General features: G+C 35.1%; 1 protein-coding gene across 1 annotated transcript in view; it reads left to right on the top strand.

Moving 5' to 3' along the window:
* MDGA2 (MAM domain containing glycosylphosphatidylinositol anchor 2) overlaps window positions 1–14,076 on the top strand; it is a 920,428-nt gene that overhangs the window by 383,016 nt on the left and 523,336 nt on the right. The window contains exon 2 of the mRNA XM_069596115.1: window positions 11,979–12,118. Within this exon, the coding sequence (XP_069452216.1) occupies window positions 11,979–12,118 (140 nt within the window). The remainder of the gene's footprint in view (window positions 1–11,978; window positions 12,119–14,076) is intronic.

Below are 14,076 nucleotides of genomic sequence, written 5' to 3'. Positions count from 1 at the left end.
TAGCTAAAAGGAATTGTTTATAAATTTTTACAGATTCCTTTGTTTGCTCAAAAAAATCAGGTAAATATTATTTAGAAGTTTGTAATAGAAAAAAGCAGGCTAAAGCTATAAAATTAAATTTGAAAAACCTTATGTACTTATTAAGTGGTGTGGATCAACCATGTTTTTGTTACTACTCAGGATTTTAAGGTTTTGTGATACTGCAGATTTCTCATATTGTTTTATTAACAAATCCTGACATTAATAACAAATATGACAATTCTTAGAAAAGGTATTTATGAATTCATTTAGGAGTATGTGAAACATAAAGTGGAGAGCAAGGTCTTGCTCCATGGAAAACTGAAGGAGCACAGGTGATTGAACAGGAAAGTGGGTGTGCCAGGCCCTGGGACCTGCAATGAGAGGGGTCTGGGAGAGATGACAGGTCTAAGAGACTTCCTGGGGAATGCTGTTTCACACTGCGTAGAGGTGAACCACTGAGATATTTAAAAGGTCAATTTCAAAACTCCATCTTCAGATAGATGGAAATTAAATTGTTTGAACAGAAACTGTGGGCATTTCCTCATCTCTTGTGTATAGTTCTTTGAAAGTGTCAAGCCTAAGTACAAAATTAAAAGTTGCGTGATAATATTTACTAATAAGTGCTTATGTTTCACATTTAATGGTTTACAAAAATGTTTTTACTTTTATCTCTTATGGTACCAACTAATTTAATAAAAATTCTCTTTGTCTTTGGGAATATAAGTAATTAGTAATCATTTTTTTATTCTGTTGTTTTCTTCTAAATTCTAAAGATGTAAAGTCTATCCTTTAAAAATGAGAATGTGGCATGGCATTATTTATATACATACCTAAGTACATATATAGGCTTCCCTAGTGGCTCAGCGGTAGAGAATCCTCTTGCAATATAGGAGATGCTGGAGATCTGGATCAGTCCTTGGGTCAGGAAGGTCCCCTGGAGGAGGAAATGGCAACCCACTCCAGTATTCTTCCCTGGAGAATCCCATGGACAGAGGAGCCTGGTGGGCTACAGTTCATGGGGTTACAAAGAATCAGACACATCTGAGCACCCATGCACATGCACATACATACATATATATGTGTGTACATATATATATATATATATATGAAAGTGATACATGCAGAGTACCTCATGAGAAATGCTGGGCTGGAAGAAACACAAGCTGGAATCAAGATTGCTGGGAGAAATAAAAATAACCTCAGATATGCAGATGATATCACCCTTATGGCAGAAAGCGAAGAGGAACTAAAAAGCCTCTTGGTGAAAGTGAAAGAGGAGAGCGAAAAGTTGGCTTAAAGCTCAACATTCAGAAAACGAAGATCATGTCATCCGGTTCCATCACTACATGGGAAATAGATGGAGAAACAGTGGAAACAGTGTCAAACTTTATTTTTGGGGGCTCCAAAATCACTGCAGATGGTGACTGCAACCATGAAATTAAAAGACGCTTACTCCTTAGAAGAAAAGTTATGACCAACCTAGATAGCACATTCAAAAGTAGAGACATTACTCTGCTGACTAAGGTCTGTCTAGTCAAGGCTATGGTTTTTCCAGTAGTCATGTATGTATGTGAGAGTTGGACTGTGAAGAAGGCTGAGCACTGAAGAATTGATGCTTTTGAACTGTGGTGTTGGAGAAGACTCTTGAGAGTCCCTTGGATTGCAAGGAGATCCAACCAGTCCATTCTGAAGGAGATCAATCCTGGGATTTCTTTGCAAGGAATGATGCTAAAGCTGAGACTCCAGTACTTTGGCCACCTCATGAGAAGAGTTGACTCATTGGAAAAGACTTTGATGCTGGGAGTGACTGGGGGCAGGAGGAGAAGTGGACGACTGAGGATGAGATGGCTGGATGGCATCACTGACTCGATGGACACAACTCTGAGTGAACTCCGGGAGTTGGTGATGGACAGGGAGTCCTGGTGTGCTGCGATTCATGGGGTCGCAAAGAGTCGGACACGACTGAGTGACTGAACTGATGAAAGTGTTAAACATATATATATCTATGAAAGTGTTAAACAGACTAAACAACAACAGCAACAACACATGCACACACATATATATATAAATACACACAACACGATTTGTTTCTAGAGAAAGACAACTGTGAATGCGAAAGTGAAAGTTGCTCAGTTGTGTCTGACTCTGCGTCCCCATGGGCTATACAGTCAGTCCAGGTCCATGGAATTCTCCGGGCCAGAGTACTAGAGTGGGTAGCCTTTCCCTTCTCTAAGGGATCTTCCCAACCTAGGGAAGACAACTGTAGATGAACTAGACTTTGAATATTCACTAACCTTCAATGGAGATGTCTTATTTTTTCAAATGTATATTTAAAATATACCTTTTTGGGATTTAGAAAAAACTTGCAAATGTGTCAAAAAATACCAAGCTTTGCACAAGTGTCTGGTGTTTGCTGAGTTCTTAGTCTATGAATATTGCCTGGTGGGATTGGAATCATTATGGCTTTGTGATAATTTTTCTTCCATTTAGTTCTGAAGGAGACTTTGGGTTGTGTCATTATCACACAGATTCCTCTATGCTGGAGTTTCAAAGCCAATTTTGTAACATCCTGAGGAACTTGTCCTTCTTGGGGGTAGTCATACACAGCAGTAGTCATTACTCAATGGAGAGAAACAATGGAGAAGTCAGCAGACAAAATCCTATGTCTGCCATTGCCACTCTTGGAGAAGCAAATTGAAGTTTTCGTTTTTGGCATATTCTTTAGTAAATATTTTTGGGATTTCCCTGGTGGTTCAGACGGTAAAGCATCTGTCTACAATGTAGGAGACCCGGGTTTGATCCCTGGGTTGGGAAGATCCCCTGGAGAAGGAAATGGCAATCCACTCCAGGACTGTTGCCTGGAAAATCCCATGGACAGAAGAGCCTGGTAGGCTACAGTCCATGGGGTCTCAAAGAGTCAGACACGACTGAGCAACTTCGCTTCACTTTAGTAGATATCATTTGTTTTGTTGATGAGCTAGAGTGAAAGAAATAATAGTGGTCTCTAAATAACCAAATTGTGATTAAAGTTGGAGCATAATGATGATACTAATTTCATTTTAGTTAATATTTGCTGTGGCTTTGTAGTTCTTCCCAAGAAAGCTGAAATGCTCTTAATTTTAGAGAAGGTGAGTACATTTAAGTATACATTTCAGTCCAGAGTGTTTAAAATGATGTAATTAACACCTGTGGGTTCAGAAATCCTAATCTCATAAGATGTTTTGATAATTCATGAGTCAGGAAGATTTGGTTCAAAGAACTTTAGAGGATTCACTGAGCACATGATATATAACTTTTGACATTATTAAGAGGAAGCCACTTCATGAAGTTGATTTAGAGGGGGTAAAACTTACCAACCATTTTAAAGATTAAATGCTGTTCTCTCTCATAGCATTATAATAGTTTCTCTGCCTCCTTCACTATGCTTCCAAGATGACTCAAAACACATAACGTAATGGTACCATAAAAGCAAGAGGAGACTCCCTTCTGTCTGTCATTTTTTGTTTGTTTTTGTATTTATAGTCTATGGCCTAGCCTTCAAAATTTCTGGAGTAGTTGTTTTTGTTTTCTTGTTTTTGTTGTTCCTACTAAAATTTACTGATTAGATAGAAACATGATTCAGTCTTTAGTTGGAGACATTTCATGATTTGGCATTGGATCTGATATAGAAACAGGAACTTGTGTATAGTATCTCACATTTCTACCTTCTTAGAGAAAGCTTAGTTCACACAATATTTACCTTAAGTTGTAGCTCAAAGCTTAGTTAACATAAGTCTTTTGTAAATACAATAAAAGGTTAATGAACTATTTGATAAACTTTCAAATATTGCTTACATATAGGTCATATGTTTCTCCTGGGAAATACTGCGAAGAACATACTGAATGGCTGAATGGCTTGGGCTGGGAATATCCATGTAGAAGCATGGATGGCTATGTATGTCAGACTTAGGGACCCACAGTTCCTCTCTGGTACACATATCAGAGGTTGTCAAATGCTGTATTTGAAAAGAATGTTAAGAACCATAGGTTCAGTGAAACTTGGTGTTTTTTTTTTTGTTTGTATCTATAAAACATATGAGTCTTTGAAGTTTTAGCTTTATATTAATAGGTTATGTTTTGAGATGAAAACAAAAAGGTTATTTCTGATGAAATCTGAAGTTGTTAATGTAGAAACCTTAATTTAATAATATTTATAAGTTTTATACTGTTTCATTTAAGACACATAAGAATCAAATATGTCATTTTGTAGAAGATGATTTAGATTAATGTTTTGCCATTATGTATTCAGCTTTTTGTTGCAAAGAGCTATATCCCACTGAAGCAACATAGCATGCACACATTCAGTTTTTTGTAAAGTTAGCACCTATATTCAAGAATGCTTAAAGATGACATTAAAAGATAATTCTTTTATACAAAACATTATTACTTTTATTATTGTTTTTAATACTAAAATTCAAATTGCTTATGTTTTTTTATGTTTAACTTTAAAATTTCATGAACATAATTGCATTGTTAGTTAATGTCATTTTCTTTAATGACAAACTTTCTTCATTTTCTTAAATAGTATCTATTGCATATAACAGATAACTTGTTTTTTAATTAAAAATATAAGCTCTTTGCTTTAAATTCTTGACTAACATTAACCTAAAAAATCAGATCAACCTCTGTTATTTAGGAAAAATTACTAGCTTCTTTCTAGAACCAGAGGCTTCAGGGTTTAATTTTCTTACGTTACTCTGGGCTTTGCAGAATTTCTTAGGGCAGTTCAATTAATTTATAACAATGCTGCTCAACATGTGCTGAGGAAATAATACAAAATATTCAAAACCTTTCATATTCAGAGCCTTCACCAAAGTCATGCTGAGGTAGATATGATCTTCTTTTGATTAAATCCAAAATATGATCAATATGATCTTAGTACTTTCACTTTATAACTCATCATATTAAAGATAAAAATGTATTTCTCTCCAGTGGGCAAGAATTCAGTGTTAACCAAGTATGAAGGATGAGGGTAAAGGAAAATAAATTCACCTTGATGCTGAAATAGTAGTTAATTAAAAACAACCAAATGAGTAAAAGCCGATTATAAATAATCTGCAAAATGTTTGTGTATCAAGATATTGTCCTATTTGGGATTATTTAAATGACAGTAACAGAAAGATTTTAGCTATTTTTTGCAGAAATTATCGTAGTAGACATAGAAATTGAATATTCTGCTATCTGCATGTTTTAATATATGCTTACATTCATGGTTGTAAGAATAATAGTGGGATATAATAATAGTTTATATTGTTCTGAAGGGTAGAACAAATGTGTAATTTCAAAGGATCCTTATAGTTGCAGAAATGAGGGCAGGCAAACTAAGACTGAAGGAGATATAAGGGATCAAAATAATGACAAAAATTAGCAATAGAGCAAAGAAAACAGTTTTCTATTTTTCTCTTTATTCTTTTATAAACACAAAAGATAAGGTAGGTGCCAGACTGCTATGGCCTGAGGATTGCAAAAACGTGCAAAATCTGGCATAGAGTGGGTACCATTAGTTCCAGTCACTAGGCTGTAAAGCAAAGATGAGAGGAGACCTGTGATGAGAGGATAAATGTTGTTTTGTGTCCAGTCTTTAATATGGGAGAGATTAGCATATTTATATGCTGTGAGAATTAATTTTGATTTTTTTTTTTGCAGAAAAGATTAGACTATTTTGAGCGATTTCTGCATATGGGATAACAAAGTTACAAGATTTAAACTTGTAAAGAGTAAAAGAGCAGAAAGATAAGAAAAAGGAAGAAAATAAAGAAAGCCAGATTTTAGAGAAATTTAATTTTAGAGGCATGATGAAAGATAGTAGAAAAATAGTATAGTATGGTTAAAAGTTACAGTTTATGTCGGAAATACAGGCATTATGGTTTGTTTCTTATAATGTAAATAGTTGGTCTTTGTAATCCTGAGACATGGCATAGTATTTTAGAATGCTTAATTGTATGCTTCCTTATTTTTTACATGTGGGTAAACCTCAAAGCAGTTTTGCCTTTTGCCTGAAGCTTGGTTGACCCAGGAAGACTTTAATCTTTCTCAGACCTCACCTCCTTCATCTTTTCCCCCTGTTGTTCTACAGCCTCACTTGAAATTTCCCAGTGCCTTCCTAACTATCATTGGCAATGATCTTTTGTTTATGCCCCTTCAAATCTGTTGTAAGTGACAGTTTTGGACAATTTACCATCCTCAAGCATCTCTTTGTATAACTTTTGAAGCATTACATTTTCTTTGTATTCCTTCTGCCTCTCAGTCTCCTTTCTTGGCCTCACTGTATCCATATTCACATCCACAACAGCTCTGTACCAAGAATTCACATTCCTTATGATTTTATCATTATCCTCTTAATTTTTCACTCTACATGTTCTGTTTTAGGCTTTGCATCTATTCTATTGCTGTCAAACATCAGCTACCATTTAAAAGCTCTAAATCTTTATATCAAGCAGCAACTTTTCATTTGTGCCCAGCTCACCATCAGCATCTAAAACTAAAATTTTCACCTCCTCTCCAAAATCTTCATATTCTCCGCTTCCTTATCTGAATTTATTATATTAAATATATATTAATATAGTGAGCCTAAGGAGAAAGATATTAGGCAAAAGAATTGTCACCAAGAAGAGGGGTAATTATAGACTATACTCAGAGAAAAGCAAACATGTTAGTCACTCAGTTGTGTTCAACTCTTTGTGACCCCAGACTCCTCTGTCCATGGAATTCTCTAGGCAAGAATACTGGAGTGAGTTGCCATACCCTTCTCCAGGGAATCTTCCCAACCCAGGGATCAAACCTGGGTCTCCTGCATTGCAGCAGATTCTTTATTGTCTGAGGCACAAGGGAAGCCCCATGCTTGTAGACATAATACTTAATTTAAAACTTGAATGGGAATTCATTGTGGAAAAAGGAGGGAGGAGAAGACTTTTGTACTGTTTTAAACTAGTGACTCAGTAACCCCAAGTTACCTTGAACTAGTGTAGCAAAGTTGTACGATATTATTGGAACTTGAATTCCCAGAGAATAGTTGGACCAGGGATTTGAAGGATATGCAAAAGTACAATGCTCTTGCTTGGCATTGTTAGAGGAAAGAAAACTCTTATTATGAAACTTATTAATGGCTAATAACAGCATATCCTTCAGGAACATGGAAAAAGCTTCTCCCTCAAAAACACTTCATGTCTAAGTCCTCTCTCTAACAAAGCACTCCATTATTTGGACTCAGATCCCCTCATTTTAAGTCTCTCCCAACTGTGAATAATGTGGAGCCCCTACTGATCAAGAGAATATTTTTTATTAAAAAAAAGTCTTTCACCTGTTTAACCAAAATATTAACTTCAGTGACATCTGAATTCATGTTTCCTCACTCCCACATCAATCAGTGCTTGTCTTGTCTAATAAGAACTCTCATGTAGGTTTCTCTCATCTTTTCCATTGGCAGGGCCCTACGGTCTCTTTCTTATGTCTGGAGACATCAGGGTAGATTGAGAGAGTGGCACTGGTCTCGGGGTTTGGAGTAGATTATAAATTGTGTGGATCACATTTTCATGTAGTTATTTCCTGAACACTGCAGGCAGTATTATGTCAAAAGACATGATTACATGCTTTTGAACACACTGTTTCCTTTCTCTGGAATGTTGTTCTTTTGCCTCCACTGTGTGTATCTTTCCAAACCTTGTTAAACGTCATTGGCTTCCTGAAACCTGTCGGAATCCCCCAGGCAGATTTAGTCAGTTTCTGCCTTGTCCTGTTGTAGTACTTTTCACTTTCTTCTGTTAGATAACTATTCTGTTCAGTTGTAATTTTTGAATGACTTCTGTATGTAAATAAATTGGTCAGACCCAATAGGCTGAAAACACAATAGGCAGTGGGCATAGAGGGCACCGCTCGTAGCATCAATCTTCGTATCCTTAGCACATGTCTCATCTCATCTATAGCAGTTGCTCAATTAATATATGTTTGAAAGTATTTTTATGAGATAAAAGGCTAAAATATGCTCTTGCTGTTGCCATTGGAGAATTTATTTGTGTTCTTTCTCCAACAGAATACAGAGAGAATTTGGTATGACTTTCAAAAGTATACGCTAACAAGATAAGAGAATGTTTCTCTTCTGTCCTTTTAGGCTGACCTCTTGAGCCCAAAGCCAGTTTATTCAGATTAAGGGAGTTGATAGAATTAGTGTTAGGAAAGGTTTTATATAATGGGATTTTGTTTACTGCAAGCAAATTTGGATGAATATGAGTCTCTTGCAATATTTTAACATTTTAATTCATTGCTGACTCTACAGGACAAAGGGGATCATAACCCTTAGTCCAATTTAAGAATGATGAGTTAAGATTTTTTTCCAACAAGGCAGAGGATAAAATATGTCTTGCTTTAGATAGAGTTCTTCAAATTGTATTTGTATTTAAAGTAGGCAAATTCAGTGTCCTAATAGTTGATATTTTTGCTAAAATAGGAGGGAAGAGTCCTTATAGTGATACATGCTTTAAAATTATGAATTAATTATTAAATACCTACTCTGTGCTCTGAATTAGGTAATGTGGTACAGATGCTCAAAATGATGTTCATTCTTGTAATGACATGCTTCTTATCAAGTTATAATGTTAAGAAAAAGGAGAATCATTGGGCAATACTCATTTCCTGGTAAAAAAAAAAAGAGAAGAAAATCATTGCTAAGTAATTCAAGAAGCTTTCGCAACATTGGTCCAAAGATCAGTGTGGGAATTCTATATGGGGGGACATTATGATCAAAGAAATTGAATTGTCAGTGTTCTTTAACTTCCCACTGATACTGGGCTGATGATACAGAGAAGTGAGATTTCATGTTGAATTGTCAATATGTGGCCCATTTATGGGGGACTAAATGCCATGTGGGGTGATTTGGACTCCATGAAATGTCATGCTGTTTAGATACTCAGTCGTGTCTGACTCTTTGTAACCCCATGGACTATAGCCTGCCATGCTCCTCTATTTGTGGAATTTTCTAGGCAGGAATACTGGACTGGGTTGCCATTTCCTTCTCCAGGGGATCTTCCCGAAGGGATGAAACTCAAGTCTCTTATGTTTCCTGCATTGGCTGGGAAGTCCCTCTTAGGGAAAATTCAACATAATGAAAAAAGAAGTTACAACATATTATTTGGGAAATCATAATATTTTGTTAGGGATTGGAGACAGGACAAAAATTGTGACAATGTTACACTGGCTAGGTTTGGAACAATTATACAATTAATATTGTTGATCTAGTTATGGTGCTATAACTACTTCATGAACTTTTTCTCAATCTTTTTTTACCCCCTAGTCTAGTCTAGATCTAGTTTAGGAGTTATTTAAACCTTCTTTGACTATGTCTGTTATAGAATTAATAGCGTGAGTTAGTAAAGAGAGCCTAGGACCAGTGGTCCTGGTCTCATTGAGGCCACAACTAGCTGCAAGCCTGTTGCCAGCTCACCTGATGTTCTCAGACTTTCCTTCCATAATTCGGAAATAAGAGCATTGACCTGGATGAATTCTAAGACCTTTCAGTTGAGCTTTCTGCAGGCCAGAAGAGTTCATGGCAGCTTCCAAAATGTTCACATTATCATTGAGCTCCTGAAGTACTGACTATATATTTTAACGCATACTGGGTAAAGTACGTCTTTAACATTTATAATTTGGTAGAATATTCCACCTTCCTATAAGATAGGTGGAAGGCTCAATATATAGGCAATTACCTCTTCCAAGAGTGTGTTACAATATGGAAGAAAATAGCAGAAAATTAACCCTTGTAGATGAAGACAGTGTGCTTACTGTATAATTTAAACTTTTAAAATAAAGCTACTTATTTGCATAATGATTCTTTGGAAAGATGATCCTTAAAATAATAATACTATTCATTGATATTAAATAAAGCAAAAATGACATTGTAAAATAATCTAGAAAAGATGCCATGTTACTATATAGTTAGATATATTAATAAACATGTGAACTATCACTTGTTAGGCTAAATTTGGCATAGAAATATATTTCAAGGTAATGAATCTCTATTTTCTTCCTTAACAATTTTCTATTTATATTTTGAAAGTGTTAATTGATTATCATCAGTTTGTTAACCTCCATAATATGTATATAGTTGTGCAACAGATGTTTAAGAATAAGTGGCTTTCTAATATTAGGTATCTAAATTGAAGTTTAAATTTGATCTTGCATTGAAAGGTTGAAGAACAGTACTTTGCTTGGATAGCCAGAAAGAAAATGGAAATAACTGGTTGTTTTATTACTATTATTTACAAGCAGACTTCTCTGTCTTTCAGTTTGAAATTAAGAACAATAACAAACTTTGCCCTTTTCAGTTCTTAAACTCTAGGAGTATTCTATACATTTTTGTTATGTAAAGCAAAGTATTAGTATTGGAAATTATTTTTTATTTTCAGAACATAGGTTGTCCCAAAAGAAAATTTCCTGTAAGTTGGACTTATAATTATCTTATTTCCTCCATAAATCACCAAATTTATCTGCAAATTTAACAATATTCATGATCTTTTAAATGTTAAGTAAAAAATTCCAAATATAGTCATATTAATTTTTAAGCAACTACAGCCTCTGCTGATAATACTGCTGTTGAGGCTGAGATTGCTATCAGTAAATTCTTGAGATCATTGTTCTTATATACAGATAAAGCTTTTTCTCCAGTACAACAAATTTTTCTTCTCTACCCCAAATATATTAGAAACAAAATTGCTGAATTCACAAGTGGGGATGATCTCCAATTTGAAGCTAGTCACTTACTGTAGTCTCCTTGATGGCAAGAAGCCTATCCTATTATCTAAGTATTTCTCAGGACCAAAAGAGTTTTTGCATATAATAGGTTTCCTATGGGCTTCCCCGGTGGCTCAGTGGTAGAGAATCTGCCTGCAGTGCAGGAACTGCAGGAGACCTGGATTCAATTCTTAGCGCATGGCAATCTGCTCTATTATTCTTGCCTAGAAAATTCCAGGGACAGAGGAACCTGGTGGGCTATATTCCATAGGGTAACAAAGAGTAAGTCATTGAATCCTAGACAAGTTTTATAGGCCCATGTAGCATTGAAGTAGGAGAAATTGTACTTAAGAATTTATACAATTTCATGAAAACTAAGTCTATCTTGAGTCAGAATTTTATACTTAGGCCTCAGTGATCTATGATCTTCACCAGTGTCTTTTGTTCATATTAATATAGGAGTCTATAAATATTAAAAACTAAGTTGATACTCAATTTCTGACAGCTAAATCTTCCTATGCTTTAGCTTCCTAGTTTTAACACAGGACTTAGAACATTAACAGAAAAATGGAAATGTCTTTAATTTAGATTGCTTTTTCCTTTGAGTGATCTTTCTTTTTCACCACCATAGTCCCTGTATCACAGACGGTAAAGAATCTACCTGCAATGCTGGAGATCTGGTTTCTGTCCCTAGGTCAGGAAGATCCTCTGGAGAAGGGAATGGCAACCCACTCCAGTATTCTTGCACAGAGAATCTCACGGACAGAGGAGCCTGGGGGACCACAGTCTGTGGGGTTGCAAAGAGACGGACACGGCTGAACGACTGTTACTACTACATAGACTTTGGACAACATCCTTTACTATATTAAATTTAAGATTTCAGAGATGAGGGGAACTATCACATTTTAGCAGTCATAGTTTTATCCCAGGTCTTGTAATGATGGTGATTTCCTGAATCACCAGTTTTCCTCAGCACCCTACTCCCATTTTCCATTTTCAGAATGTGTTGGCGACTTTTAGATAAATTTGAAGCTTTCTGTCCAGCAAAATGTTTAATCCCTTGGGGATGTTCAAAGTGTTAAGACTGATGGATCTGACAGAGCTAAAATCTAATAAGAATTGCTGTTTACAACCACGATGATTCATTGGATGACAGTTTATTTATCTTTTTACGTATCTTCTTTCTGATTCAACAGCTCCCCCCACGGTTCGTATTGTGCATTCAGGCTTGGCCTGTAACATTGAAGAGGAGCGCTACTCAGAAAGGGTCTACACTATACGGGAAGGGGAAACCCTGGAATTGACCTGTCTAGTCACGGGACATCCACGTCCACAGGTGAGTCCCGAACCGTGAAATTGTGGAACACTCTCTGACTTGTCTTGCAAATCAGAAAAAAAAAGTGTATATATATATATATATATATATATATATATATATATATATATATATATATGTTTAGATGATTTAGCTAAAAATGTGTATGTGTTTGTATGTGTGTGTATGTGAAATCTATATTATATGTGCAATGTAGGATAAGGGTGGTAATTGTTGAACATTCAAGCTTAAGTAAGCATGTAGAATAGACAAAGGAAAATTTTTTGTTTTGGTATTGTGAGAAATTTAAAAGACACTAGTCTAAGAAAGCTGTTAAAAAAGACAACTGCAAAAATATCTCTGTCAGATAACAATTCATATGGCAATGAGTTTATTTTAGAACGTGGAACATGATTTCATGATGACATAATTGCAGTGGAGGAGGCGTTTGTTCTAAAAATGTGATGCACGAGGTCACAGGTACTTTCCTTACTCCTTGTCATTATATTCAGAGAAAACCTTGAAAAACAGATATTTGCAGGTGCTATGTGAATTCAGGTTCTCAGAGTAAGCAGGTACAGCTTTTACAAGCTAAGTACCAGTAACAGAAATTGAGACTTTCACGGGGCACTAAAGTGATAAATAATGAGCAAAGAAAAAAATTGTATAAGTGAAAAAAGAGGTTAGATAAGAGATAATATTGTTAGGCTATGTATTTGTGATTTAAAGATTTAATTCAGATCCAAAATTTTCAGGATGTTTTATTCATTAATTGCCAGTTATTATTGTCATATATTTAACTTGACTGGTTCAAAATATAGATTGTTATTCAATACAAACACTGTTCTGAAAAAGAAGTCTCATTTTGTAGATAAAGTTATATATTTTATTTGTATTACAGAAAAAAAATTCCAGTTAACACACGACTGTACAGGGAAAAGTACAGAACAGTGTGAAGATTATAAAATCTCCCATCATTTTAATCTTGTCTTTTGGTCTTGTCATCCTTAACTCTTTAATTCTCGAAGATGTTTTGACTCTGCCATTTTGACCCTGAAGAGCAAATGAAAATAAGCATGTGAACTTTATAGAATTAAGCAATGTATTGATGAGACCATGAGTGAACTTTAATGGGGAAATATGTTTTATAAAAATTATGCTGTTGAAAAAATGGAAAACGATAAAAGTAATCTAAAAATTATTTTGAAATATTAAGATCCATAGTGGCTAAAACTGCAAATTATGATACTTTCTAAGAACAGAAAATTTATTAAAGAATAAATTTGTCTCAATAAAATTGAGTTATAGATAATTTGAGGCTTCCCAGTTAGTGCAGTTATAAAGAATCTGCATGCCAGTGCAGGATACTTAAGAGACGTGGGTTTGATCTCTGGATCAGGAAGGTTCTTTGGAGTAGGAAATGCCAACCTGCTCCAGTATTTTTGCCTGGACAATTCCATGGACAGAGGAGCCATGGGGTCACAGAGTCAGACACGACTGAGCAACTGAGCATACATAGGCAGAAAATTTGACCCAGTGAATTAGCTTTGGTAGAAAAAAAATGATTGTCAAACTAAATACACAAGCCCAGAAGCAATAATTGTTGAAATATGATGTAGGTAAATAAGTTGATATTTAAACAGCACTTTTATTTAAAAATTTGTATAGAAAATAATGTAGTCCAATTAAAATAATTTTAGTTATATTAAAAATGATAACATTAACTCAAGAATATTATCCCAAAGAAAGTTCAGTGTTATTATTTTTTTAATTTATAGTCATAGAATAAAAATTCCAGAGTAAAAAAATTGAAATCAAAACAGGAATGTCCGAGTAAACCTAAAAGAAGACACAAGAGAATACTCACTGATGATCCCCTTATTCTTACAATGACGGTACCAAATTCTGCACATTCTGAACTAAAGATGCAACTTACATTTTAATTCATCCGATATTCTGCTCCCTCTATCTTCATACTT

Source organism: Ovis canadensis, chromosome 7 (genome assembly GCF_042477335.2).
Source record: "Ovis canadensis isolate MfBH-ARS-UI-01 breed Bighorn chromosome 7, ARS-UI_OviCan_v2, whole genome shotgun sequence".
NCBI lineage: Eukaryota > Metazoa > Chordata > Mammalia > Artiodactyla > Bovidae > Ovis > Ovis canadensis.
This window is presented reverse-complemented; position numbering and strand designations above follow the sequence as displayed.